This window comes from Rhinatrema bivittatum, chromosome 8 (assembly GCF_901001135.1).
Source record: "Rhinatrema bivittatum chromosome 8, aRhiBiv1.1, whole genome shotgun sequence".
NCBI lineage: Eukaryota > Metazoa > Chordata > Amphibia > Gymnophiona > Rhinatrematidae > Rhinatrema > Rhinatrema bivittatum.
Window position 1 is genome coordinate 2,430,432 of NC_042622.1, and position 23,935 is coordinate 2,454,366.

General features: G+C 48.6%; 1 protein-coding gene across 1 annotated transcript in view; it reads right to left on the reverse strand.

Annotated features, from left to right (window-relative positions):
- TTLL9 (tubulin tyrosine ligase like 9) overlaps positions 1–23,935 on the reverse strand; it is a 124,926-nt gene that overhangs the window by 69,123 nt on the left and 31,868 nt on the right. Inside the window, exons 2-4 of the mRNA XM_029611031.1 lie at positions 17,733–17,825; positions 15,787–15,898; positions 3,165–3,350 (exon numbers count right to left, since the gene is read on the reverse strand). Coding sequence (XP_029466891.1) covers positions 3,165–3,350; positions 15,787–15,898; positions 17,733–17,825 — 391 coding nt within the window. The remainder of the gene's footprint in view (positions 1–3,164; positions 3,351–15,786; positions 15,899–17,732; positions 17,826–23,935) is intronic.

The window sequence follows — 23,935 nt, forward strand, 5'->3', positions numbered from 1 at the left end:
CAATCCTTATAAGAAAGACAATGTCCCAAGCAAAAACTTACTGATTCCTTTCAGCCACCAGCAAGGTGATCCTCTCCTCTGAGTGTTATGTAGCTGGGTTTAGAAAAGGTTTGGATGTGGCATTTCTATTGGTACCTTCTTCCATGACTGGTGGTCCTGCCTGAAGATACATATATTCTGGGTACAAATACAGGGACTGGCTAAGGAAATCTTGGGGGAGGAGCCACCCTTGCTCCCAGAGGTGTGGCTTTTGGGGACCTGGGAGGATGATCTCAACTCTTCTTCTATGAGACTGGAGTGGTATCTGGCTATAGCGGCCAGGGTGGTAGTGGCTGGTTGGTGGAAAAGGCGGGAGGCCCCTGCTAGAAGTCTTGTGGTGAACAAATTATTGGGCATCAAAGCCATGGAAAAAATGACGGCGCATCGCCGAGATTCTTTGGCTAGGTTTGGGACCCTTTTGAAAAATGGGTACAGACTTATCTCAAATAAACTGTCATTAAGGTTTGGGGGATTACAGGGATTAAGGGGATCACATTCTGTGAAAGCGGTTTTTATCAGCTGTTAGTTACACAAAACATGCACAGCCGTTGTTGTGGGTACGGTTCTTGGTTTATTGATTTTTATTATCTCTTGCACATTTTCAGATGCTTTCTGTTGTCTTTATTCTCTGGGGGGGGGGGAGGGGGAAGGGTTAACAAGGGGAACAAACTGGATAGTGTGGATGTCTCTGAGGAGCATCAGCTGTATGAAGAGATACATGGCTTGTATTATAACATGCATTATCCAAATAAAAATGTTAAACACAAAAAAAAACAAAAAAGGTTTGGATAAGTTCCTGGAGGAGAAATCCAGAAAGTGCTATTGATCAGTAGGGAACAGCCACTGCTTGTGGCCGGCATTAGTAGCTTGGGATCTATTTAATGTTTGGGTACTTGCAGGTACGTGTGACTGTTGGAAACAGGATACTGGCCTGACCCAGAATGGCACTCTCTTATGTTCTTATGTTATATATTGTCATACTGATGCTTAATATTGATTTCATATGCCGGGTTTCTTACTATATTTGTTTGTTACACATTAGTCTGGTTTTATGATTTATGTTATTTTGTACACCGCCTAAATCAATGTATTTGAGATATGTGGTCTACAAACATGTTAAATAAATAATAGATAGATAAATCCTGAACTGATACACAGGTGGCAGCCTAATTCTGCCTATGTAACACTGGCAGCATTACCCTGAAAGCAGCCGGGATCCTGGCACAGAGCGGAAAGTTTGGAAGGGGCAGAGGAAGGACAATTACATTATTTTTAACAGGAAGGGAAGAGGAAGGGGGAGGCCCATGCCGGCAGCAATATTTGGATGAAACTTTTCAAATTTTAAATATTTGGGCCAGCTTGTGGGGAACTCTAAGACGGAAGTCGGTAAATATATATGGTGTTTGGGGGGGGGGGGGGGGGGGGCATCGGGCTGGGAGGCCCCCGACTTGGTGCTTTTCTTTTTCTAAGAGGCTCTACTTACCCTGATATCTCTGAAGATATCCGGGAAATGCGAGTTATCTGCCCACATGAAGCTGGATAGCTTTTGGCCTAAGTGGCATATTCAGTCACTGGTCAGTTAAGGTTGAAATCATCTGGCTATATTTTAGACAAGTATATTCAGCGGCGGTTTATCCCATTGAATATACTGGACAAATTATCCAGCTAGCTGTAGCCAGATAACTTGTCCTCTAAACGGCCTTCTGAATATTGGTCTGTACAGTTTTAGTGGGGACTAGCCCAGAACTCTCTGAAATTCTCAAAGCTTGGCTGGGAGCACAGAGTAACCAGATCCATGCCAAGGCCTGTCCAAGTTCTACACATCCTTGTGAGAATAGCATATTCCAAAGCTCCTCAGGTACTGGAGAAGTACAGTGAAAATTATTTACATAGCATTAACTGTATGAATTATTTTTTTACTTGTTGACTGTTTATAAATTTAAAAGTTTTTTTCTGTTCACTGTTATATTTCTTAATAAACTTTTTAGTTTGTTACATCTGTCTCTCTGGCTGATTGGTGATTCCAGTATTTTTTTGTATTTGGACTGTAGGTGCTTTTCTAGGAACTGTGAGACCCTTGGGTTGTGTGAAGTCTCAGGCCCCTGGAAACCACCAAGGGATTACTTGCAGGCAGGGTACTTGCCCAGAAGCAAGTGTAGTGTAGGGGAATGTGCACAGGTACAGGCAGGCTTCAGCAGTGTTAACCCTCCAAGTGTCCACAGGGTTAATACTGAGAGCTGTTAGGGATAGTGCCAAGGCATTCTGTGATAGAAGGCAATAGTCAAAGCCCTTTTTCCAGGTAAAAAAGCATTTTACCCAAAGAAATCAAAGAAATTGAAGATTTATAAATTGCCCAACCTGTGGGTAAAAGTATGTGCAATTTAGAAGCACGGTAGGGCATGGGGGAAAAAGGACAGGAGATTGAATAATGTACATAGTTTTGATTTTATTCAAAACTATGTGCGTATTTTGTGCCAAAAGGTTACATATAGAGAAAGCAAGAGCAAATCTCGGCACGTAATTTTTCCTTAGGCAATAATCAAAGCAAACCTACTGGTATAGAAGCTGCATGCTAATCAGCTCATTATACACTCAGTGCCAAGGCTGAAATAACGTAAGATATTTGCAATAGCTCATGTTATCTCTGTATTAGGCCATTGACCACACAAAAAACAGCACTACGTGTGTCGTTTAGTGCTATAGAAATGTTTAGTAGTAGTAATAGTAGTAATGAAGTGACTTGCCTAAGGCCAGCGGGATTATTGGTGCATAATGTTTTGGTAAACATATCTTTGGAGTTTACACTAATGCACCCACTTTTAATTACTAATTTAGAAGTAAATAGTTTCTTACTTTTCATGAGTCTCCCTCTTTCCTACCTTGTATCCTTGAGATTCTTCTAATTTTACTAAAAATGCTACCATCTTGTATATCACTGCGTAGAGACTCTTCCTGAAGCTGCAGCAGCCTCTAATCTCCTAATTTCATCTCAGATCTCTTGCTCATGAGGTTCCCACATTCACAAATAGACCTGTTTCATATATGGAGGGTCTCATCTAGTTCATTAATATAGCACTTTTCTTAGTCCTAAGCCATGACAATTCTTTGCACAGCAATGCAGTTACCGGTTTCATAATCCAGGTGATGCCAGGATTCCTGCGAAACTCCTCCACAAACAGGTGGTATTCAGATGGCAGTTCAAAAGTCTTTGGGAAAAAATCACATTTTGCTGCCTCCACTTTACCCGCCTCCCGCTCTAGCTGCTTTCTGAATCGCTTCATGTTCTTCACCATAAAGTTCTTCCGAGTCAGCTAAGCAGGACAGAAAGAAAAGATTCAGCAGAAAAACACATGAAGGAAAGCCACAAGAATTTTATATTTTCCAAATTCAATCCAAGGTGAAGAAGGAGCAGTGCCTTTCTATTTATTTATTTAACGATTTTTATATACCGCGGCACGTGCAGCACATCACCTCGGTTTACAGTAAATAGTAATTCAGCAACAAGCTTTACAATAAAAATATTAAACTGAACAGTATATGAAACAAGATTAACCATCAACTTAACAACTATGACCATAAAAGTTATCCTTGACATAAATGAAATCAGTATTACCTACACATTTGTTTGGGGAATTAACTTAGATGTACATATATTGAAGATACATTAGTGAAGTTATTCTTCGGAATAAGTGCTGGAAAAGGAAGGTGTGGGTGCGGCCGGAAGAGTCCCTGTCTGTCATGGGTAAGCTTTTTTGAACAGCCAGGTTTTTAAGTTTTGCTTAAACTTTCTGTGGCAGGGTTCCTGGCGCAGGTCGGTAGGCATACTGTTCCATATTGTGGTTCCTGCTCTTATGCATGCGCATTCCTTTGTGGATACATGTTTGGTAAGTTTAGGAGAAGGTATCCGCAGTTTGGCCTTGTGAAATGTTCTTGTAGGTCTGTTTGCCTTATTGAAATACAGGAATTCAGGAAACCAATGCATGTTTTGGTTATGAATGGCCTTGTGCATTAGAGTAATAGATTTGTATATAATCCTGGAAGCAACGGGAAGCCAGTGTAGCGACTGAAGAGTAGGGGTGATGTGATCGTGGCGGTGTGTGTTGGTGAGTATGCATGCAGCGGCGTTTTGTAGCATTTGTAATGGTTGTAATGTGTTTTTTGGTAATCCTAACAATAAGGCGTTGCAGTAGTCAATTTTTGACAGGATTGTAGCTTGTAGTATTGTGCGGAAATCAAATGGGTGTAATAGAGGTTTGATACGTTTTAGGGTATGGAGTTTGAAGAATCCATTTTTTACAGTAGCAGTGATGAATTTTTTTAAATTAAAGTGGTTGTCTATGATGATACCAAGGCTACGGACTTGTTGTGTTGTGGGAGGACACAATTGGGATTGGTGCGTCGTTTTTCTTGTGGGGTTGATTGGAGGTGAAATGATGAGTAGCTCAGTTTTGTTGGTGTTGATAGCTAAAATGTTTTCAGTGAGGAGTTTTTCTATTTCAACGAGGGCGGCGTTCCATGTTTTCAGGGCATTAGTAAGAGAACTGTTAATTGGAATGAGGATCTGCACATCATCTGCGTATATGAAGTGCTGCAAACCTAGATTTGACAGTAGACGACAGAGAGGTGTCAGATAAATGTTAAAAAGAGTTGAAGAAAGGGAGGATCCTTGGAGTACTCCTTGAGCGAGGTTTCTAGGCTTAGATTCACATCGTCCGGTTTTTACACTACAAGTCCTATTGCTCAGGTATGATTGGAACCAGCGGAGTGCTGTCCCAGTGATACCAATTTCTGAGAAGCGGGTGATGAGGGTGTTATGATTGACAGTGTCAAATGCAGCAGATATATCTAGAAGTGCGAGAATGTAGGAGTGTCCGGTGTCAAGAGCTTTTAGAAGAGATTCTGATAGTGAGAGGAGAAGAGTTTCCGTGCTGTGGTACTTTCTAAAACCATATTGTGACAGGAAGAGTAATTGATGCTCGTCGAGATATTCTGTGAGTTGTTTGTTGATGATTCTCTCCATTATTTTGGCAAGAAACGGAAGGTTCGATACTGGACGATAATTCGCTGGGTCAACAGCATCAAGGTTTGATTTTTTAAGGGTGGGTTTTATTATGGCATGTTTGAGCTGAGTGGGTACTATGCCAGATGAGATCGATTTGTTGAGGATATTAGCAATGGGTTTTGCTATGGTTGTGGGGATCGAGAGTAGAGTTTTTGTGGGCATTATGTCTGCAGGGTGCAGTGCTGGTTTGATTTTTTTTAGTATAGTCTCAATTTCTGTAGAGGAAGTAATCTCAAGGTTTGTGAGCTTCATCTCAGTGTTTGTGTGAGTGGTAGTTTGATGTGAAGAAAAGTTGAATGAAGTTGAGTGTGCGCAGATGGCAAGTTTGGCGTAGTGGGCGTTGTTAGGAGTTGGCAGCGAATTGGGAGAGTTGTGGGAATTGAATTGGGTCAAAATAGATTCAATTTTGTTGTGGAAGTAGGCGGCTAGTTTCTCACAATTTGCTTCGTCATCATTGTTTGCAATTGTGTTGACCGGAGCAGTAACTAGGCTGTTGACGTATTGGAAGAGTGCACATGGATTGAATTGGAATTGGTGGATTTTCGCTGCATAAAAGTCTTTTTTTGCTTTGTCGGTGGCTTTGCAGTAGATGTTGAGTAACGACTTAAATTTTAATAATAGTGTTGGATTTTGGTTCCTGTGGCCCTGGCTAGGTTACTTCTCTGACTTAAAATTTGCCCTCTGAACACATCTCTCTTTTCTCATGGGCAATCTAAAACTCATAATGACAGGGGCTCACCCCTCCGAGCCAGGGCCGCAGGCCAAGAACCATTGGGCACAGAGCTTCACCCTCCACAGCTTGCACTGCAGCGATTATCACCAGCACAATCAATCAGGTTTCATGAGGCATTGTTTGGCTGAATATCATCATTAATATTAAAGAGTTTAGACGAGACTATTTAGTTTTAATGAAATGTCCTTCATCCAGTGTCTGTATTTAAATCCATCAGGAGCTGAAGTAAGTTGTGAAATGGAAAAAAAAAGAAAAAGGTCGGGTTTGGGGGTGAGGAGGAGAGGGAAGGGGAAGGAAGATTAGGTAGGGGGGTAGGGAAGTTCCCTCCCAGTCTGCTCATTATTGGAGCGGACTGGGAGGGAACTGGGGAAGGCAGGAATGCGTCATCATGCGGAAATTGCAGAAGTCCCCCCCCTTCACGCGCCACCCGCACATATGGGCGCGGATTATAAAATCCGGCGGGCATGTGCACACAGCCCACAGATTTTCCACCTTGCACACACCGGCACACACATGGTAGAAAATCAGCATGTCCATATGTGCGTGCCAGGAAGCACATGCACGTGGACACGTACGCGCAAAGTACAAAATCTACCCCTAAATAATTAAAAAAGGTAAGGCATATCAGAATAGAATGGCCTAGTGGTTAGAACAGGGGCTGAGAACCAGGGAAGCCAGGGTTGAAATCCCACTGCCGCTCCTTGCGAGTTTGGCAAATCACTTCAGGTACAGACTTAAGGCCTCATTCACTAAGCATTTTCCCTTGAACACAGAATGGGAGAAAAGCCTTAGTAAATCCAGCCCATAGTCTATGAGCCCCATAGGGACAGGGAAATATCTGCAGTGCGCGAATACAATCTGCTTTGGTGATTCGATTATTAGGAATGTAGATAGCTGGGTGGCTGGTGGGCGTGAGGATCGCCTGGTAACATGCCTACCTGGTGCGAAGGTGGCGGACCTCACGCGTCACCTAGATAGGATTTTAGACAGTGCTGGGGAGGAGCCAGCTGTCGTGGTATATGTGGGCACCAACGACATAGGAAAATGTGGGAGGGAGGTTCTGGAAGCCAAATCTAGGCTCTTAGGTAGAAAGATTAAATCCAGAACCTCCAGGGTAGCATTCTCTGAAATGATCCCTGTTCCACGCGCAGGTCACCAGAGGCAGGCAGAGCTCCGGAGTCTCAATGCGTGGATGAGACGATGGTGCAAGGAAGAGGGATTCAGTTTTGTTAGGAACTGGGGAACCTTTTGGGGAAGGTGGAGTCTCTTCCAAAGGAATGGGTTCCACCTTAACCAGGGTGGAACCAGACTGCTGGCGCTAACCTTTAAAAAGGAGATAGAGCAGCTTTTAAACTAGAACAAAGGGGAAAGCCGACAGTCGCTCAGCAGTGCATGGTTCGGAGAGAGGTATCTTCAAAGGATACTAATGATGCATTAGAATTAGGGCTTCCTGACAGTGAGGTTCCAATAATAAGATGGTGAGACGGACAGTGAAATGCTAAGAGAAATTAGGAAAGCTAACCAAATTGATAGTGCAGTAATAATGGGAGACTTCAATTACCCCAATATTGACTGAGTAAATGTATCATCGGGACACGCTAGAGAGATACAGTTCCCCACTGGAATAAATGATAGCTTTATGGAGCAATTGGTTCAGGAACCGACGAGAGAGGGAGCAATTTTAGATCTAATTCTCAGTGGAGCACAGGACTTGGTGAGAGAGGTAACGGTGGTGGGGCCGCTTGGCAATAGTGATCATAATATGATCAAATTTGAATTAATGACTGGAAGGGGGACAGTAAGCAAATCCACGGCTCTCGTGCTAAACTTTCAAAAGGGAAACTTTGATAAAATGAGAAAAATTGTTAGAAAAAAACTGAAAGGAGCAGCTACAAAAGTAAAAAGTGTGCAAGAGGCGTGGTCATTGTTAAAAAATACCATCCTAGAAGCACAGTCCAGATGTAATCCACACATTAAGAAAGGTGGAAAGAAGGCAAAACGATTACCGGCATGGTTAAAAGGGGAGGTGAAAGAAGCTATTTTAGCCAAAAGATCTTCATTCAAAAATTGGAAGAAGGATCCAACAGAAGAATATAGGATAAAGCATAAACATAGGCAAGATAATGTAAGACATTGATAAGACAGGCTAAGAGAGAATTTGAAAAGAAGTTGGCCGTAGAGGCAAAAACTCAAAGTAAAAACTTTTTAAAATATATCCGAAGCAGAAAGCCTGTGAGGGAGTCAGTTGGACCGTTAGATGATCGAGGGGTTAAAGGGGCACTTAGAGAAGATAAGGCCATCGCGGAAAGATTAAATGATTTCTTTGCTTCGGTGTTTACTGAAGAGGATGTTGGGGAGGTACCCGTACTGGAGAAGGTTTTCATAGGTAATGATTCAGATGGACTGAACCAAATCACGGTGAACCTAGAAGATGTGGTAGGCCTGATTGATAAACTGAAGAGTAGTAAATCACCTGGACCGGATGGTATACACCCCAGAGTTCTGAAGGAACTAAAAAATGAAATTTCAGACCTATTAGTAAAAATTTGTAACCTATCCTTAAAATCATCCATTGTACCTGAAGACTGGAGGATAGCTAATGTAACCCCAATATTTAAAAAGGGCTCCAGGTGCAATCCGGGAAACTACAGACCGGTTAGCCTGACTTCAGTGCCAGGAAAAATAATGGAAAGTGTTCTAAACATCAAAATCACAGAACATATAGAAAGACATGGTTTAATGGAACAAAGTCAGCATGGCTTTACCCAAGGCAAGTCTTGCCTCACAAATCTGCTTCACTTTTTTGAAGGAGTTAATAAACATGTGGATAAAAGTGAACCAGTAGATGTAGTGTACTTGGATTTTCAGAAGGCATCTGACAAAGTTCCTCATGAGAGGCTTCTAGGAAAAGTAAAAAGTCATGGGATAGGTGGCGATGTCCTTTCGTGGATTGCAAACTGGCTAAAAGACAGTAAACAGAGAGTAGGATTAAAGGAAAATTAGTTTCTTACCTGATAATTTTCGTTCCTGTAGTACCAAGGATCAGTCCAGGACACCTGGGTTGTGACTCCGCACCAGTAGATGGAGACAGACTAAAACTTGTGGGCGGAGCCATATATGCCCCTGTGCCAGTCACAGCCCCTCAGTCTTACGGAATGTCAAAGTAGAACACAACCAGAGAAGTAAATAAAACTAGATACCGCTAAACTAACGGGGAAAGAAACACCCCTTCTGGAAACGGACTCTCCAACCGAGAGAGCGAACAAGCGGAACAGAGCAAATCAAAACACAGAGCGGACTCTCCGTTACCTAAGCGTAGCACTGCGGGCGGGATCCTGGACTGATCCTTGGTACTACAGGAACGAAAATTATCAGGTAAGAAACTAATTTTCCTTTCCCTGTACGTACCAGGATCAGTCCAGGACACCTGGGATGTACCAGAGCAACCTACTGAGGGTGGGAAGCAGAGAGTCCCGCTCGGAGTACCCTCTCTCCAAAACCCCCGGAATCGGTAGCCCGGACATCCAGCCGGTAATGCCGGATAAAAGTATGCAACGACTTCCAGGTGGCCGCCCTACAAATCTCTTGAGGCGACACCTGAGAAGCTTCCGCCCAAGACGCTGCTTGAGATCGAGTCGAGTGAGCCCGCAGCCCCACGGGAAGAGGTTTTCCCCGCACCAAGTACGCCGAACCAATGGCCTCCTTGAGCCAACGAGCGATCGTTGTGCGGGACGCTGCAGCTCCTTTCTTTGGTCCAGAGAACAGGACAAACAGATGATCTGTGACCCGAAACGGATTAGTGACCTCCAGATATCGGAGAAGGGATCTCCGCACGTCAAGCTTCCGTAACTCCCTCTCTTCTGTAACAGAGGAGTCTCCGCACGCAAAAGCGGGCAACTCCACCGATTGATTCACGTGAAACGACGAGACCACTTTCGGAAGAAAGGAAGGAACCGTCCGTAAGGAAACCCCCGAATCGGAGATACGCAAGAAAGGTTCACTACAGGACAGGGCCTGTAACTCGGAAACACGCCGTGCCGAGGCAATCGCCACCAAGAATGCCGTTTTTAAAGTGAGATCCTTAAGAGTTGCGCGTTTCAAGGGCTCAAACGGCGCCGTGCATAGAGCGGAGAGAACCCAATTGAGGTTCCATGCCGGACAAGGAAGACGTAACGGGGGGCGAAGGTGCTTAGCACCCCGAAGGAAACGAGCAATATCCGGGTGAAGCGCCAGAGACTTACCACGGACCTTACCTCGCAAACACCCAAGCGCCGCCACTTGGACCCGTAGGGAACTGCACGCCAGACCTTTGGCCAGACCCGCCTGGAGGAACGCCAGAACATCAGAAACGGAAGCCGAAGTGGGGTCCACCCCTCGCTGCACGCACCAGTCCTCAAAGACCACCCAGACACGGACGTAAGCCAAAGACGTCGACTGCTTCCTGGAACGCAGTAGCGTGGCCACCACCGCATCTGAATAACCTTTTCTCTTCAGTCGATTCCTCTCAAAAGCCATGCCGCGAGACAGAAGTGATCCGCATCCTCCAAACAGACGGGGCCCTGATGGAGCAGGGCCGCCATTCCCTGGAACCGAAGGGGTGCCGCTACTGCCAGTTGTACGAGGTCTGCGAACCACGGCCGGCGAGGCCACTCCGGTGCCACCAAGATCACGTTGGCCGGATGCAACTCTATGCGCCGTAGAATCTTGCCGATCATCGGCCACGGGGGAAACACGTAGAGCAGCACATCCGTCGGCCAGGGAAGCACCAATGCATCGACGCCTTCTGCCCCCCGCTCTCGACGTCGACTGTAAAATCGCGGGGCCTTCGCGTTGTGCCACGTGGCCATCAGATCCATGTGGGGCACACCCCACGTTTCGCAAATGAGAAGAAACGCTTCGTCCCCCAGCTCCCACTCTCCGGGATCCAGACGATGACGGCTGAGATAGTCCGCCTGCATGTTGTCGACTCCCGCAATGTGAGACGCTGCGAGGTTGCTGAGATGTAGCTCCGACCAGGCCATCAAGCGCTGAGCTTCTTCCGCCACCTGGGGGCTCCGTGTCCCCCCCTGCCGGTTGATGTATGCCACGGTGGTCGCATTGTCCGACAACACTCGGACTGCCTTTCCCCGCAGCAATGGTAGAAAAGCCTGCAGGGCCAGACGGACCGCTCTGGTCTCTAGGCGATTGATAGGCCACTGGGCTTGCGACACTGACCATAGGCCTTGAACTGAGCTCCCTAGGCAGACCGCTCCCCAACCGGAGAGGCTGGCATCCGTGGTCACCACTGTCCAACTGGGCACCAGGAGAGAGACTCCGGCGGAAAGATGACTGGGGTCCAGCCACCAACGCAGGCTGGACCTCGCGTGTCCCGCTAGAGGAAGCGGTAAATGGAAGTCCTCCGAGACCGGCTTCCAGCGGGAAAGCAAGGATGACTGTAAGGGTCGCAGATGAGCGAACGCCCAGGGAACCAGCGCCAGCATGGAAGCCATAGACCCTAGGACCGTAAGGTAGTCGCAGACCCGCGGCTGGCGAAGAGACAACAAGCGTTGCACCTGAGTTTGCAGTTTGCCCATCCGTTCGAGCGACAGAAACACCTTGCCCTGCTTCGTGTCGAAAAGAGCTCCCAGATATTCCAAGGTCTGCGTGGGTGTCAGATGACTCTTGCTGAAGTTGACCACCCATCCCAGGGACTGCAACAGATGGAGGACCCTGGCCACCGCCATCCGACACTGATCCTCGGACTTCGCCCGAATCAACCAATCGTCCAGGTAAGGATGGACCAGGAGACCTTCTCGGCGCAGTTGCGCCGCCACCACGACCATCACCTTCGTGAATGTACGAGGGGCCGTTGCGAGCCCAAACGGGAGCGCCCGAAACTGGTAATGCCGTCCCAGAATGCAGAATCTGAGGAAGCGTTGGAACGACGGCTGAATGCCTATGTGAAGATACGCCTCCGTGAGGTCCAGGGAGGCCAGGAACTCGCCTGGCCGGACCGCGGCGATGACTGACCGGATCGTCTCCATTTTGAAGTGAGGAACGCGAAGGCATCGGTTCACCCCTTTGAGATCCAGAATTGGTCGGGACGTGCCGTCCTTCTTTGGTACGATGAAGTAAATGGAGTAACGGCCTTTGCCGTGTTGGCTGACCGGAACGGGGGAGATAGCTCCCAAGTCCTCTAAGCGGCGGATGGTGTCTAGCACCGCCGCCTTCTTCTCGGGAGCCTTGCAGGGTGACACAAGGAACTTGTCCACTGGAATGCGAGCAAAATCTAACGCGTAGCCGTGTCTTATCACGGTGAGGACCCACTGGTCCGACGTTATTCCGGCCCATCTCTCGTAAAACGACAGCAACCGCGCCCCGACGTTGGGAACGGCGTGCTGAGGCTGCGGCGGGAGAAGGGCCGACCCCCTTTCATTGTGAAGATTTGGGCGCCGTGATGGCCAGGGCACCCCCTGGTCTACCAAAGCGCCTCCCACGAAAGGACTGCTGCTGCTGCCACTGTGGGGTACGGGAGGAGGAAGACCTGTACGATTGCCCCGACGACCTTTGAGGTCGCGACTTCCTGGGCCCACGAAAGCGGGACCTGGCTGCAAAGGAAGACCGTGACCTGGATCTATCTTCGGGCAACCTGAAAGCCCTATTTTCCCCCAGGGAAGCCATTAAATCATCTAATTCCTTGCCAAACAGTAACTTACCCTTGAATGGCAGCGCCCCGAGGTGAGCCTTAGAAGAGCCATCCGCCGCCCAGTTGCGTAGCCACAGGAGGCGACGCGCCGAGACAGCCGCCACCATGGATCTAGACGAAGTGCGCAGCAGATCGTGGAGTGCATCTGCGCCATATGCTATTGCCGCTTCCAACTTATCCGCTTGCGCTGCCTCGTCTGCCGAAAGATCCGCATTGGCTTGGAGGACCTGAGCCCAGCGTAAGCTAGCTCTCAAAGCGAAATTCGTACACATGGCGGCCCGAATTCCTAGCGCTGAAACCTCAAAAATCTTCTTGAGCTGTACTTCCAGCTTCCTGTCCTGAAGGTCCCGAAGGGCTGTCGCACCCGTAACCGGGATAGTAGATCTCTTCGTTACCGCCGAAACCGCCGAATCCACCTTGGGAAACTTGAGAAGGTCCAGCACATCCTCCGGGAGCGGGTAAAGCTTGTCCATGGCCTTGCTGACCTTCAAACCTAACTCCGGAGTGTCCCATTCCCGGAACATGATGTCCGTTGAAGAAAAATGGAACGGAAAAGCAACTGCCGGACCCGTGAGGCCTAACAGGACCGGATCCATGTTCGCTTCCTGACGAACCACCGCCGGAGGGGGGTCTATTCCCAGTTCCTGGAGAATGGCTGGAATTAGAGGTGGCAATTCTTCCCTACGGAATAGCCGGACCACTTTGGAATCGTCTCCCTCCACTGCCTGTGAACCTTTTCCTACACCGGACGTAGCGGAGCCGTCCGCTCCCACATCGTCGGGTCCCTTCTGGGTCTCCTCAGGGGAATCAGCGTCCGCCTCAGGGGAGGAATCGGTGTCCGCCTCCTGTGGGACGCCACGTGGAGGCCGCTTCCCCCGCAAGGCACCCTGGGGCCCCTCCGCGACCCCCGAAGGCTTCCAGGACCTCTTCTGCGGTGGAGCCCTGCGAGCTTCACTCCGGCCGCGCTTGCTTTTTTTGTATTTCAGGACTTTGCGCAACAAAAGCGCAAGGTCCTCCGAAAGCGAGCTCGAATCTGAAGAAAAATCAGCGGGACTCCCCGGGGACCCTGTGTCCCCCGAGGGACCCCCTCCGACCGCGATCCGCTGCGGGGAAAGCGCGGGAGGCAAGGCCGAAGGCCCTGTCGTTTCCCGCGCCATTTCGCGGCCCGTGGCCAAAATGGCCGCCACTCCCGCGCTAAGCGGGAAAAGCTCTTGGGGCTTTTCTACGGCGCCCCCCCCCCCCCGCGCGGAGGCGATCGCGCGGGTCGCGAACGAGGTCCCCGAGGCGCCCCGGACGACCCCTCTCCTCCCGGGATGCAAGCGGCGCACAGACTCTCGCGCGCGCGCCGAGCCACAGGCCCGGCAGACCGAGCCGCGAGGCAAGCCGGCGAAGAGGCGCGAACACGGGACGACAGGAGACACGAAAAATAAAAAAAATTTGAGCGAACGGCCTCTCCCCGACAGCAGCGCCCCCACCACGAGCGGCGACGCAAAGCAAGAGAGAGCCGGCACAGAAAATAAAAGCAAACCTTTTTTTTTTTTTTTTTAACAAAAATGCCTGTCGCTGTCCACGGTCCTGGAGCCCTAATCCAGCAGGGGTGAGTGAACCGGGCTCCCCGGTGTCACCCCTGACGCTGCTACTAGGCCAGCTGGGTCCTCGACCCTAGCAGCGGCCTCAACCAGGGGGGGGTGGTCCCCTCAGAACCTCACAACCCCCCTGGGAGGCAGGGCGGAAGGGACCTAGGGACAATTTAGAAAAAATATTCCCAAATAGAAACCCGTAGCCTAAACTGGCCTAACAAATCAAAAAAGAACCGACCCTGACGGAATACCAGAACCAGGGCAGGCAGGGCTGTGACCGGACCTGCACCATCTACTGGAGACAGAGTAAGACTGAGGGGCTGTGACTGGCACAGGGGGTTATATATGGCTCCGCCCACAAGTTTTAGTCTGTCTCCATCTACTGGTGCGGAGTCACAACCCAGGTGTCCTGGACTGATCCTGGTACGTACAGGGAAATGGACAATTTTCTCAGTGGAAGGGAGTGGACAGTGGAGTGCCTCAGGGATCTGTACTGGGACCCTTACTTTTCAATATATTTATAAATGATCTGGAAAGAAATACGACGAGTGAGATAATCAAATTTGCAGATGATACAAAATTATTCAGAGTAGTTAAATCACAAGCAGATTGTGATAAATTGCAGGAAGACCTTGTGAGACTGGAAAATTGGGCATCCAAATGGCAGATGAGAGCATTCACTTGCAGCAACCCCTGACATTCTGCCCCATTACACATATTTTATTGCAATAAGGGCTCCCTCTGGAACTTGGTCCATGTGCATCCGGAGCCTATTAGATTGCACAATGGAAGCATCCCCAGCAAACTGGACACCGAGTCATTGGAATGGTTCACAATCTACAAAGAATGCACTTTACTCTAGCAACAACATAGTTAGCAAAATGCTGCACTACCAAGTTCCCCCTGCACAATTCATTCACAAGTGCCCCATGCTGAATCCACAGTGTTAATGGGGAACCCTTTTCCCCCTCTGACCGGATAAATTCGGGTAGTCAGGAAGGGGGGGAGGGGGCTCTGGAGCAGTCCCAGGGTGGGCACTGTGGATTTTCAGCACTAACCAGTTAAGTCTAGCCTGATAAGACTCGTCACACAGTTGCCCTACATCTAGCCAGAAACTTTCTTCAGTAAAATTTAGGACATTTTCAGTCAAAACCTAGCTCGTTAAACGTGCTTAAAAATTTGGCCAAAGAGAACTGGGGAAATTAACAGCTTAATAAAACCAGATACTTAGATCTTTAATTAGACAAAGGGTACACGAGCCAATGACTAATTGCAATCACTTCCATCTATCGATTACCTCTTTCATATAAATTTCTCTTCTAATATGTTAAATAAAGTTATACTATATGAATGTTAAATACAGTTATAAGTTATTTGTATGTATTACGTTGTTATCCTGTAAACCGGAGTGAAGGCAAAACGCTATACTTCGGTATATAAAAAACCCCAAATAAATAAATAAATAAATCTAAAAGTAATTTCGGTATAGACAGAAAGATCTATTTTACCTGAATTGTAACTCACCTGGTGCTCAGGTTTGGAAACACGAATAATTTGATCCAAATCCAGAATCTCTCTCAATAAAATGTTCACGTTTCTGGATCTATTTCTAATTTGTTTATATTTTTTGTTGCCAAACAGTATTACTTACATTAGTATTTATTCTGTAGCAAATCGTTTCTTTTACCTCATAGTGGTTGCGAAAGTGGCAAATGCGAACATGTTCATCCATATAGATATGGTCAAAGTTTTCCCTGAGCCAGCTCACATCACACCAGTAGAAGTCCCAGTCACCCTCACTGTGGGGAGAGAGAGAGAGAGACTGTCAATCAGGGAAGTGCCAGATGGTCAGGCTGAGGGAGGCGAGCAGGAGAGAACTGGAGAAAGGAAGAGTAAGCGAGTAAGACTAGGTTAAGTAGTGAGGGAGTACATCAGTGTGCGGGGGAGAGAGAGAGAGAGAGACTCTCAATCAAGGAAGTGCCAGACGATCAGGCTGAGGGAGGAGAGCAGGAGAGAACTGGAGAAAGGAAGAGTAAGCGAGTAAGACTAGGTTAAGTAGTGAGGGAGTACATCAGTGTGCAGGGGAGAGAGAGGGAGAGACTGTCAATCAGGGAAGTGCCAGACGATCAGGCTGAGGGAGGAGAGCAGGAGAGAACTGGAGAAAGGAAGAGTAAGTGAGTAAGACTAGGTTAAGTAGTGAGGGAGTACATCAGTGTGCGGGGGGGGCGAGAGAGAGACTGTCAATCAGGGAAGTGCCAGACGGTCAGGCTGAGGGAGGAGAGCAGGAGAGAACTGGAGAAAGGAAGAGTAAGCGAGTAAGACTAGGTTAAGTAGTGAGGGAGTACATCAGTGTGCAGGGGAGAGAGAGGGAGAGACTGTCAATCAGGGAAGTGCCAGACGATCAGGCTGAGGGAGGAGAGCAGGAGAGAACTGGAGAAAGGAAGAGTAAGCGAGTAAGACTAGGTTAAGTAGTGAGGGAGTACATCAGTGTGCGGGGGAGAGAGAGAGAGAGAGACTCTCAATCAAGGAAGTGCCAGACGATCAGGCTGAGGGAGGAGAGCAGGAGAGAACTGGAGAAAGGAAGAGTAAGCGAGTAAGACTAGGTTAAGTAGTGAGGGAGTACATCAGTGTGCAGGGGAGAGAGAGGGAGAGACTGTCAATCAGGGAAGTGCCAGACGATCAGGCTGAGGGAGGAGAGCAGGAGAGAACTGGAGAAAGGAAGAGTAAGTGAGTAAGACTAGGTTAAGTAGTGAGGGAGTACATCAGTGTGCGGGGGGGCGAGAGAGAGACTGTCAATCAGGGAAGTGCCAGACGGTCAGGCTGAGGGAGGAGAGCAGGAGAGAACTGGAGAAAGGAAGAGTAAGCGAGTAAGACTAGGTTAAGTAGTGAGGGAGTACATCAGTGTGCAGGGGAGAGAGAGGGAGAGACTGTCAATCAGGGAAGTGCCAGACGATCAGGCTGAGGGAGGAGAGCAGGAGAGAACTGGAGAAAGGAAGAGTAAGTGAGTAAGACTAGGTTAAGTAGTGAGGGAGTACATCAGTGTGCGGGGGGGCGAGAGAGAGACTGTCAATCAGGGAAGTGCCAGACGGTCAGGCTGAGGGAGGAGAGCAGGAGAGAACTGGAGAAAGGAAGAGTAAGTGAGTAAGACTAGGTTAAGTAGTGAGGGAGTACATCAGTGTGCGAGGGAGAGAGAGAGAGAGAGAGAGACTGTCAATCAGGGAAGTGCCAGACGGTCAGGCTGAGGGAGGCGAGCAGGAGAGAACTGGAGAAAGGAAGAGTAAGTGAGTAAGACTAGGTTAAGTAGTGAGGGAGTACATCAGTGTGCGGGGGGGCGAGAGAGAGACTGTCAATCAGGGAAGTGCCAGACGGTCAGGCTGAGGGAGGCGAGCAGGAGAGAACTGGAGAAAGGAAGAGTAAGTGAGTAAGACTAGGTTAAGTAGTGAGGGAGTACATCAGTGTGCGAGGGAGAGAGAGAGAGAGAGAGATAGAGAGAGACTGTCAATCAGGGAAGTGCCAGACGGTCAGGCTGAGGGAGGCGAGCAGGAGAGAACTGGAGAAAGGAAGAGTAAGCGAGTAAGACTAGGTTAAGTAGTGAGGGAGTACATCAGTGTGCGGGATAAGGCTGAGACTTACTCTTTCACTTCCATCCAGCCTGGTCTCTGTCGCAGCACATCCATGATGGTATTGGTCAGTGCACACTTAAATCGAATGCATGATCTGGGTTCCCTGAAGAACAGACACAAATGTTTCTTTAGTAAACTGAAGTTGGATGCAGGCTCCTTTATCTGTTCCACTAACACTGGACAAAGACTTGGATTTATTGACATTCTGCCAGCAATGACATCCTGGACAGGCAATGTTCCCAAATGATTTTTACAAACACTTCAGCTTCTAAAAAGAGTTAAACCAGAAGAGTTATCAATATCACACATATATTACAGGAGCAAGAAGCAGTCAGAAACAGCAGGGAACATATCTAACACTTAATTGTAAAAATTCTCTTTACTGCAGTATGTTGCCTCCTATTCTGCCTCATATCTCATTTACGCCGTTTTACTATTCCCATTATTCCTTATATTTTTGTTCATACAAATCAGTTGGAAATGAATATGACAGGACATTACTTTGAATAGAAAAAGCCACTGTCCCAATGATCTGTAGATATGAGGGAGACTTGCAAAGCAAAGAATCATTACTAGCAGTAAGGTGAAAGATAATTACCATTATCCCAATACCATTATGACAATAAAGTCCTATTCACCATCAGGAAGAGATGTCATTGCAAACAAGTTGGGAAGAGTTTGAATGAAACTATCTTTACTTCCAAACTCTTTTTCATGCCAGATACATAAGCAAGGTGATAGAGAGGTTAGAGCTGATCAGCTTGGAGAAGAGATGGCTGAGAGGGGATATGACAGAAGTCTATAAAATCATGAGAGGTCTAGATTAGGTAAATGTGAATTGGTTATTTACTCTTTCTGATAATATGACTAGGGGGCACTCCTTGAAGTTAGCATGCAGCCCATTTAAAATGAATCAGAGAAAATTATTTTTCACTCAATGCACAATTAAACTCTGGAATTTGTTGCCAGAGGACGTGGTTAGTGCAGTTAGTGTAGCTGGGTTTAAAAAAGGTTTGGATAAGTTCTTGGAGGAGAAGTCCATTAACTGCTACTAATCAAAATGACTTATAAGGTAGATTTTAAGAGTCGTGTACACATGGACATGATTATGTGTGTATGTACCCCTGTAAGGGAGCGAACTTCCTAAACCCCCTACATAAACTGCCTCCATTTTACCCTACCGCACAAGCACAGCAGTTGGAGGGAGCATTGGCTTGAGATTTCCAAGATGCTGTAACACCTTCTGCTGAGGCTGAAGTGTGCAGGCCTTATCGGATTCTGTGGAAGTTCAAGTCAGGGTGGGAGACTCTTCTGTTGACGATATTAGTGGTTACAGTGCCGAAAGGAATTTAATTTTCTTACTACATCACCCTGTGGAGCTAGTAAGACCCCTGGTTGTGACAATTGAGGCACTATGGGACGCTTTACAGGTGTTTAATAAAAATATCACTAGCCAGATTAATCCTCTGGTTACTTCTATGGGGAAGCTGGAAGTATGTATGAAAATGGTAGAAAAGGGTATAAGTAATATTAAAGTGGACGATGTTTCACTAAAGAATGATGTGGGAAAAGTGACGGACTTACAGCAAAATAATATCAAGGAAAATTATTTGCTTAAAACTCGTTTGGAAAACCTTGAAAATCAGCTCAGGAATAAAAATCTCCGATTTATTAACTTTCCTGGAGATCCTATTATGGCGCCTAAGGAAATGTAGAAGAAATACTTGCTTGAGATAGGAAAATTAGTTTCTTACCTGATAATTTTCGTTCCTGTAGTACCAAGGATCAGTCCAGACTGCTGGGTTATGCCTCCTCTCCAGCAGATGGAGTCAGAGAGAAAACTGAAAGCACCCCCTAGATATACTGGTGTGCCACCTGCGATCCCTCAGTATATGTGATATCAAAGCAGAAGTAATGAATGAACCACTTCCGACAATGCCCTCAAAAATTTCTTTTACCCCCTTGTAATTATTTATTTATTTACTCAAAGACTAGATCAAACAGAAACCTCCTGGATGACATAGAAAACCAGGTATAACCAGTACAACGCAAAGGAGTGTACAGGACAACACTAGAGAACGACAAACTTACCATTAAAACTGTTCCAAACGTAGCGAACATAATCTGCCAATGAAGAATATTAGAATATAAGAAGACGAGCGGACTCCCAGAACTGTGGGCAGGCGTCTGGACTGATCCTTGGTACTACAGGAACGAAAATTATCAGGTAAGAAACTCATTTTCCTTTCCCTGTACGTACCAGGATCAGTCCAGACTGCTGGGATGTACCCGAGCCGCTCGAATCACGCTGTTCCCAAAGGACTGTGCGGACAGACCACGGACATCCAGCCGATAATGCCTGGAAAACGTATGCCATGATTTCCAAGTGGCCGCCCTGCATATCTCTTGACAAGAGACCAATTGATTTTCAGCCCACGAAGTCGCTTGAGAACGCAAAGAATGAGCCTTAAGCCCATCCGGAACAGGTTTACAGCAACCAATATACGTGGACGCAATAGCGCCCTTCAACCAGTGTGCGATTGTAGTCTTGGACGCCTGAAGCCCCTTCTTGGGCCCATTCCATAATACAAAAAGGTGATCCGACCTTCTAAAGTCGTTGGTAACCTCCAAGTAGTGCAAAAGGACCCGACGGACGTCCAAACGCCTCAAGTCTTTACCTTGAGAAGACCGCAGCTCCTCTTCCAAAAAAGAAGGCAACTCAACCGTCTGGTTAACATGAAACGATGAAACCACCTTAGGCAAGAAGGAGACTCCCAACGCGGAAATACGCAAGAACGGTTCTCTGCAAGAAAGAGTCTGTAGCTCCGAAACACGACGGGCCGAGGAGATGGCCACTAGGAAAACCGTCTTGAGAGTCAGATCCTTTAATGAAGCCATCTTGATAGGCTCAAAAGGTGCCGCACACAGGCCACGGAGTACCAAGTTCAAGTTCCAGGAAGGACAAGGAACCCGCACCGGAGGTCGCAAATTCCGAACACCTCGCAAAAAACGCGCAACATCAGGGTGACTCGCAAGAGAAAACCCCTCGACCTTGCCTCTTAAGCAGCCCAACGACGCAACCTGAACTCGAAGCGAATTGTACGCCAACCCCTTCTTCAGGCCATCTTGCAGAAACAAAAGGATGTGACCCACGGACGAATGATGGGGCGCAATACTTAGCGCAGCGCACCATACGTGGAAAATCTTCCAAACCCTAGCATAAGTAACCTGTGCGCCCTAAGAAGAGTCGAAACAACAGCGTCCGAATAACCTCTCTTCCTCAACTGCTTCCGCTCATAAGCCAGGCCGCCAGACAAAAGTGATCTGCCAGATCGAAAAACACCGGACCCTGATGGAGAAGATTGGGAAGGTGACCCAGACGTAGTGGACCGTCGACCGCCAGGTTGACGAGATCCGCAAACCACGGACGGCTCGGCCATTCCGGAGCTACAAGAATCACCATACCTTGGTGATCCTCTATGTGCCGTAACACCTTTCCCACCAGGGGCCACGGAGGAAACACGTAAAGAAGGATTCGACAGGGCCACGGAAGCACCAACGCATCCACGCCTTCCGACCCTTGTTCCCGTCGTCGGCTGAAAAAACACGCCGCTTTCGCATTTAGCCGAGTCGCCATCAGATCCAAGCGCGGAGTCCCCCAACGCTGGGTGATGAGATGCATCGCCTCCGCCGACAGCTCCCATTCTCCTGGATCTAGATGCTGTCGACTGAGGTAATCTGCCTGCACGTTGTCCACGCCAGCTATGTGGGTGGCTGCGATCCGCGACAAGTGTCGTTCCGCCCAGCTCATCAGCAATGCCGCCTCTGTCGCCACCGCCCGACTCTTTGTGCCGCCTTGCCGATTTATGTATGCCACTGTAGTCGCATTGTCCGACAGAATCCGGACCGCTCGGCCGTGCACGATCGGAAGGAGGCGGCGTAAAGCTATACATACCGCTCTGGTCTCCAAGCGATTGATGGACCAAGTTGACTGGAGCGCTGTCCAGGTGCCCTGGACTGCTCGGGACTGACAGACCGCCCCCCAGCCGGAAAGGCTGGCATCAGTCGTCACCACTATCCAAGACGGAGGCTCCAGGTCCACTCCCTGCAGGAGATGACCAGGAGTTAGCCACCAGGAGAGACTGGAGCGGGCCAGGTCCATCAAGGGCAGCTCCAGGCCGTAATCCTTGGATCTGGGATCCCAACGAGAAAGCAGTGCTGTTTGTAACGGCCGCATATGCGCAAAAGCCCACGGCACCATCTCCGTAGTAGACACATATGACCAATGATCTGTAAATAATCCCAAGCCATAGGAATGGGAAGGTCCATCAGGCGCCGCACCTGTGCCATGAGATTGAGCATGCGTTGATGTGGGAGAAAGACCTTGCCCTCTAGGGTATTGAACCGAGCGCCCAAAAATTCCAACTGTTGGGTCGGCTCGAGTCGGCTCTTCGCGTAGTTGACTACTCAACCCAACAACTGGAGTTGACGCACCACCAAGGAAACCGCCCGTTTGCAAGACTCTTGCAACTTCGCCCGGATGAGCCAATCGTCGAGATAGGGATGCACAAGAACTCCTTGACGACGGAGGGAAGCCGCAACCACTACGAGAACCTTGGTGAATACCCGAGGAGCGGTCGCCAGCCCGAATGGAAGGGCACAAAATTGGTAATGACACCCCAACACCATGAACCTCAAGTACCTTTGATGCCGCTCTCGGATACCGATGTGAAGATACGCCTCGGTCAGGTCCAAAGAAGCCAAAAACTCTCCCTTGTGGACGGCCGCAATAACAGACCGTAGCGTCTCCATCCGAAAACGAGGCACTCGTAATGCCTTGTTCACGCCTTTTAGATCCAAGATCAGCCTGAAGGTGCCCTCCTTCTTGGGAACCAGGAAGTATATGGAATACCGACCTGTCTTGACCTCGTCCGGTGGGACCGGGACCACCGCTCCCATGGCTTTCAAGCGGTTGACGGTTTGAACTATAGCTTGCTGTTTCTCCGGAGGACCGCACGGCAATATCATAAAGAGATCCCGGAGGGAACGTACAAAATCCAACTCGTAACCGTGCCGAACGACGTCGAGCACCCATTGATCCGAAGTTATTTTGACCCACTCCTCCCAGAACCGGGACAGCCGACCTCCGATTAAAAGAACGGAGGAATGGGTCTGCGCGCCTTCATTGAGCGGGCTTGCCAGCTGCGAATCCTTGCAAGGCCCCTCCCCGCGGAGGCCGCCTACCACGAAAGGAAGAAGACCAGGACTGGGACCTTGTGGGCTGCTGCTTCTGGGGAAAGGAACCACCTCTACCCGTACGGAAACGCCGTTGACCCCGGAAACGAGCCCTGGTATTCCCGAAGGGCCGAGACTGATGGGGCTTGTCCTCGGGCAATTTGTACACTTTGTTATCTACCAGGTCCTTAATGAGCTGATCTAATTCCTCACCAAATAGCAACTTGCCCTTAAAGGGGAAGGAGCCTAACCTGGCCTTGGAGGTGGCGTCTGCCGACCAACGACGGAGCCACAACAACCTCCTTGCTGAAACTGCCGAGGACATAATTCGCGCTGAAGTGCGCAGCAAGTCATATAAAGCATCCGCCGTGTAAGCGACCGCCGCTTCAACACAATTTGCCTGCTCCGCCTCAGCCGGAGGAAGATCCTGCGTGGTCAGGAGCTGTTGGACCCAGCGCAGGTTGGCCCTCTGGACGAGGCTACTGCACGCGGCTGCCCGGACACCCAAGGCCGCCATGTCAAAAATGCGTTTCAATAAGACCTCCAACTTGCGGTCTTGGAGATCCTTCAAGGCTATTCCCCCCGTAACCGGGATAGCCGTATGCTTGACCATGGCTGTGACAGCTGAATCCACCGCGGGTGTCGTAAAAAGATCCAAAGATTCTGCGGGCAAAGGATATAATTTTTCCATGGCCCTGTTCACCCGCAGGGAAGCCTCCGGCAGTTCCCATTCCCTTGAAACAATTTGCAAAACCTTGGGATGTAAAGGGAAAGTCTGAGGGGGGCCCGAAGGCCTGCCATAGCAATATCCCCCGTGGATGTGTCCGCATTGGGAGGGGGAGCTGTCAGCTCCAGCTCTTGCAGGACATGGAGGATGAGGAAACTTAACTCATCCTTCCCAAATAAACGTAGCACCTGGGGGTCGTCCCCCTCTACGGCCCCCTGGTTGTCTGCTGCCTGCAAGTCCGCTGCCCCCGG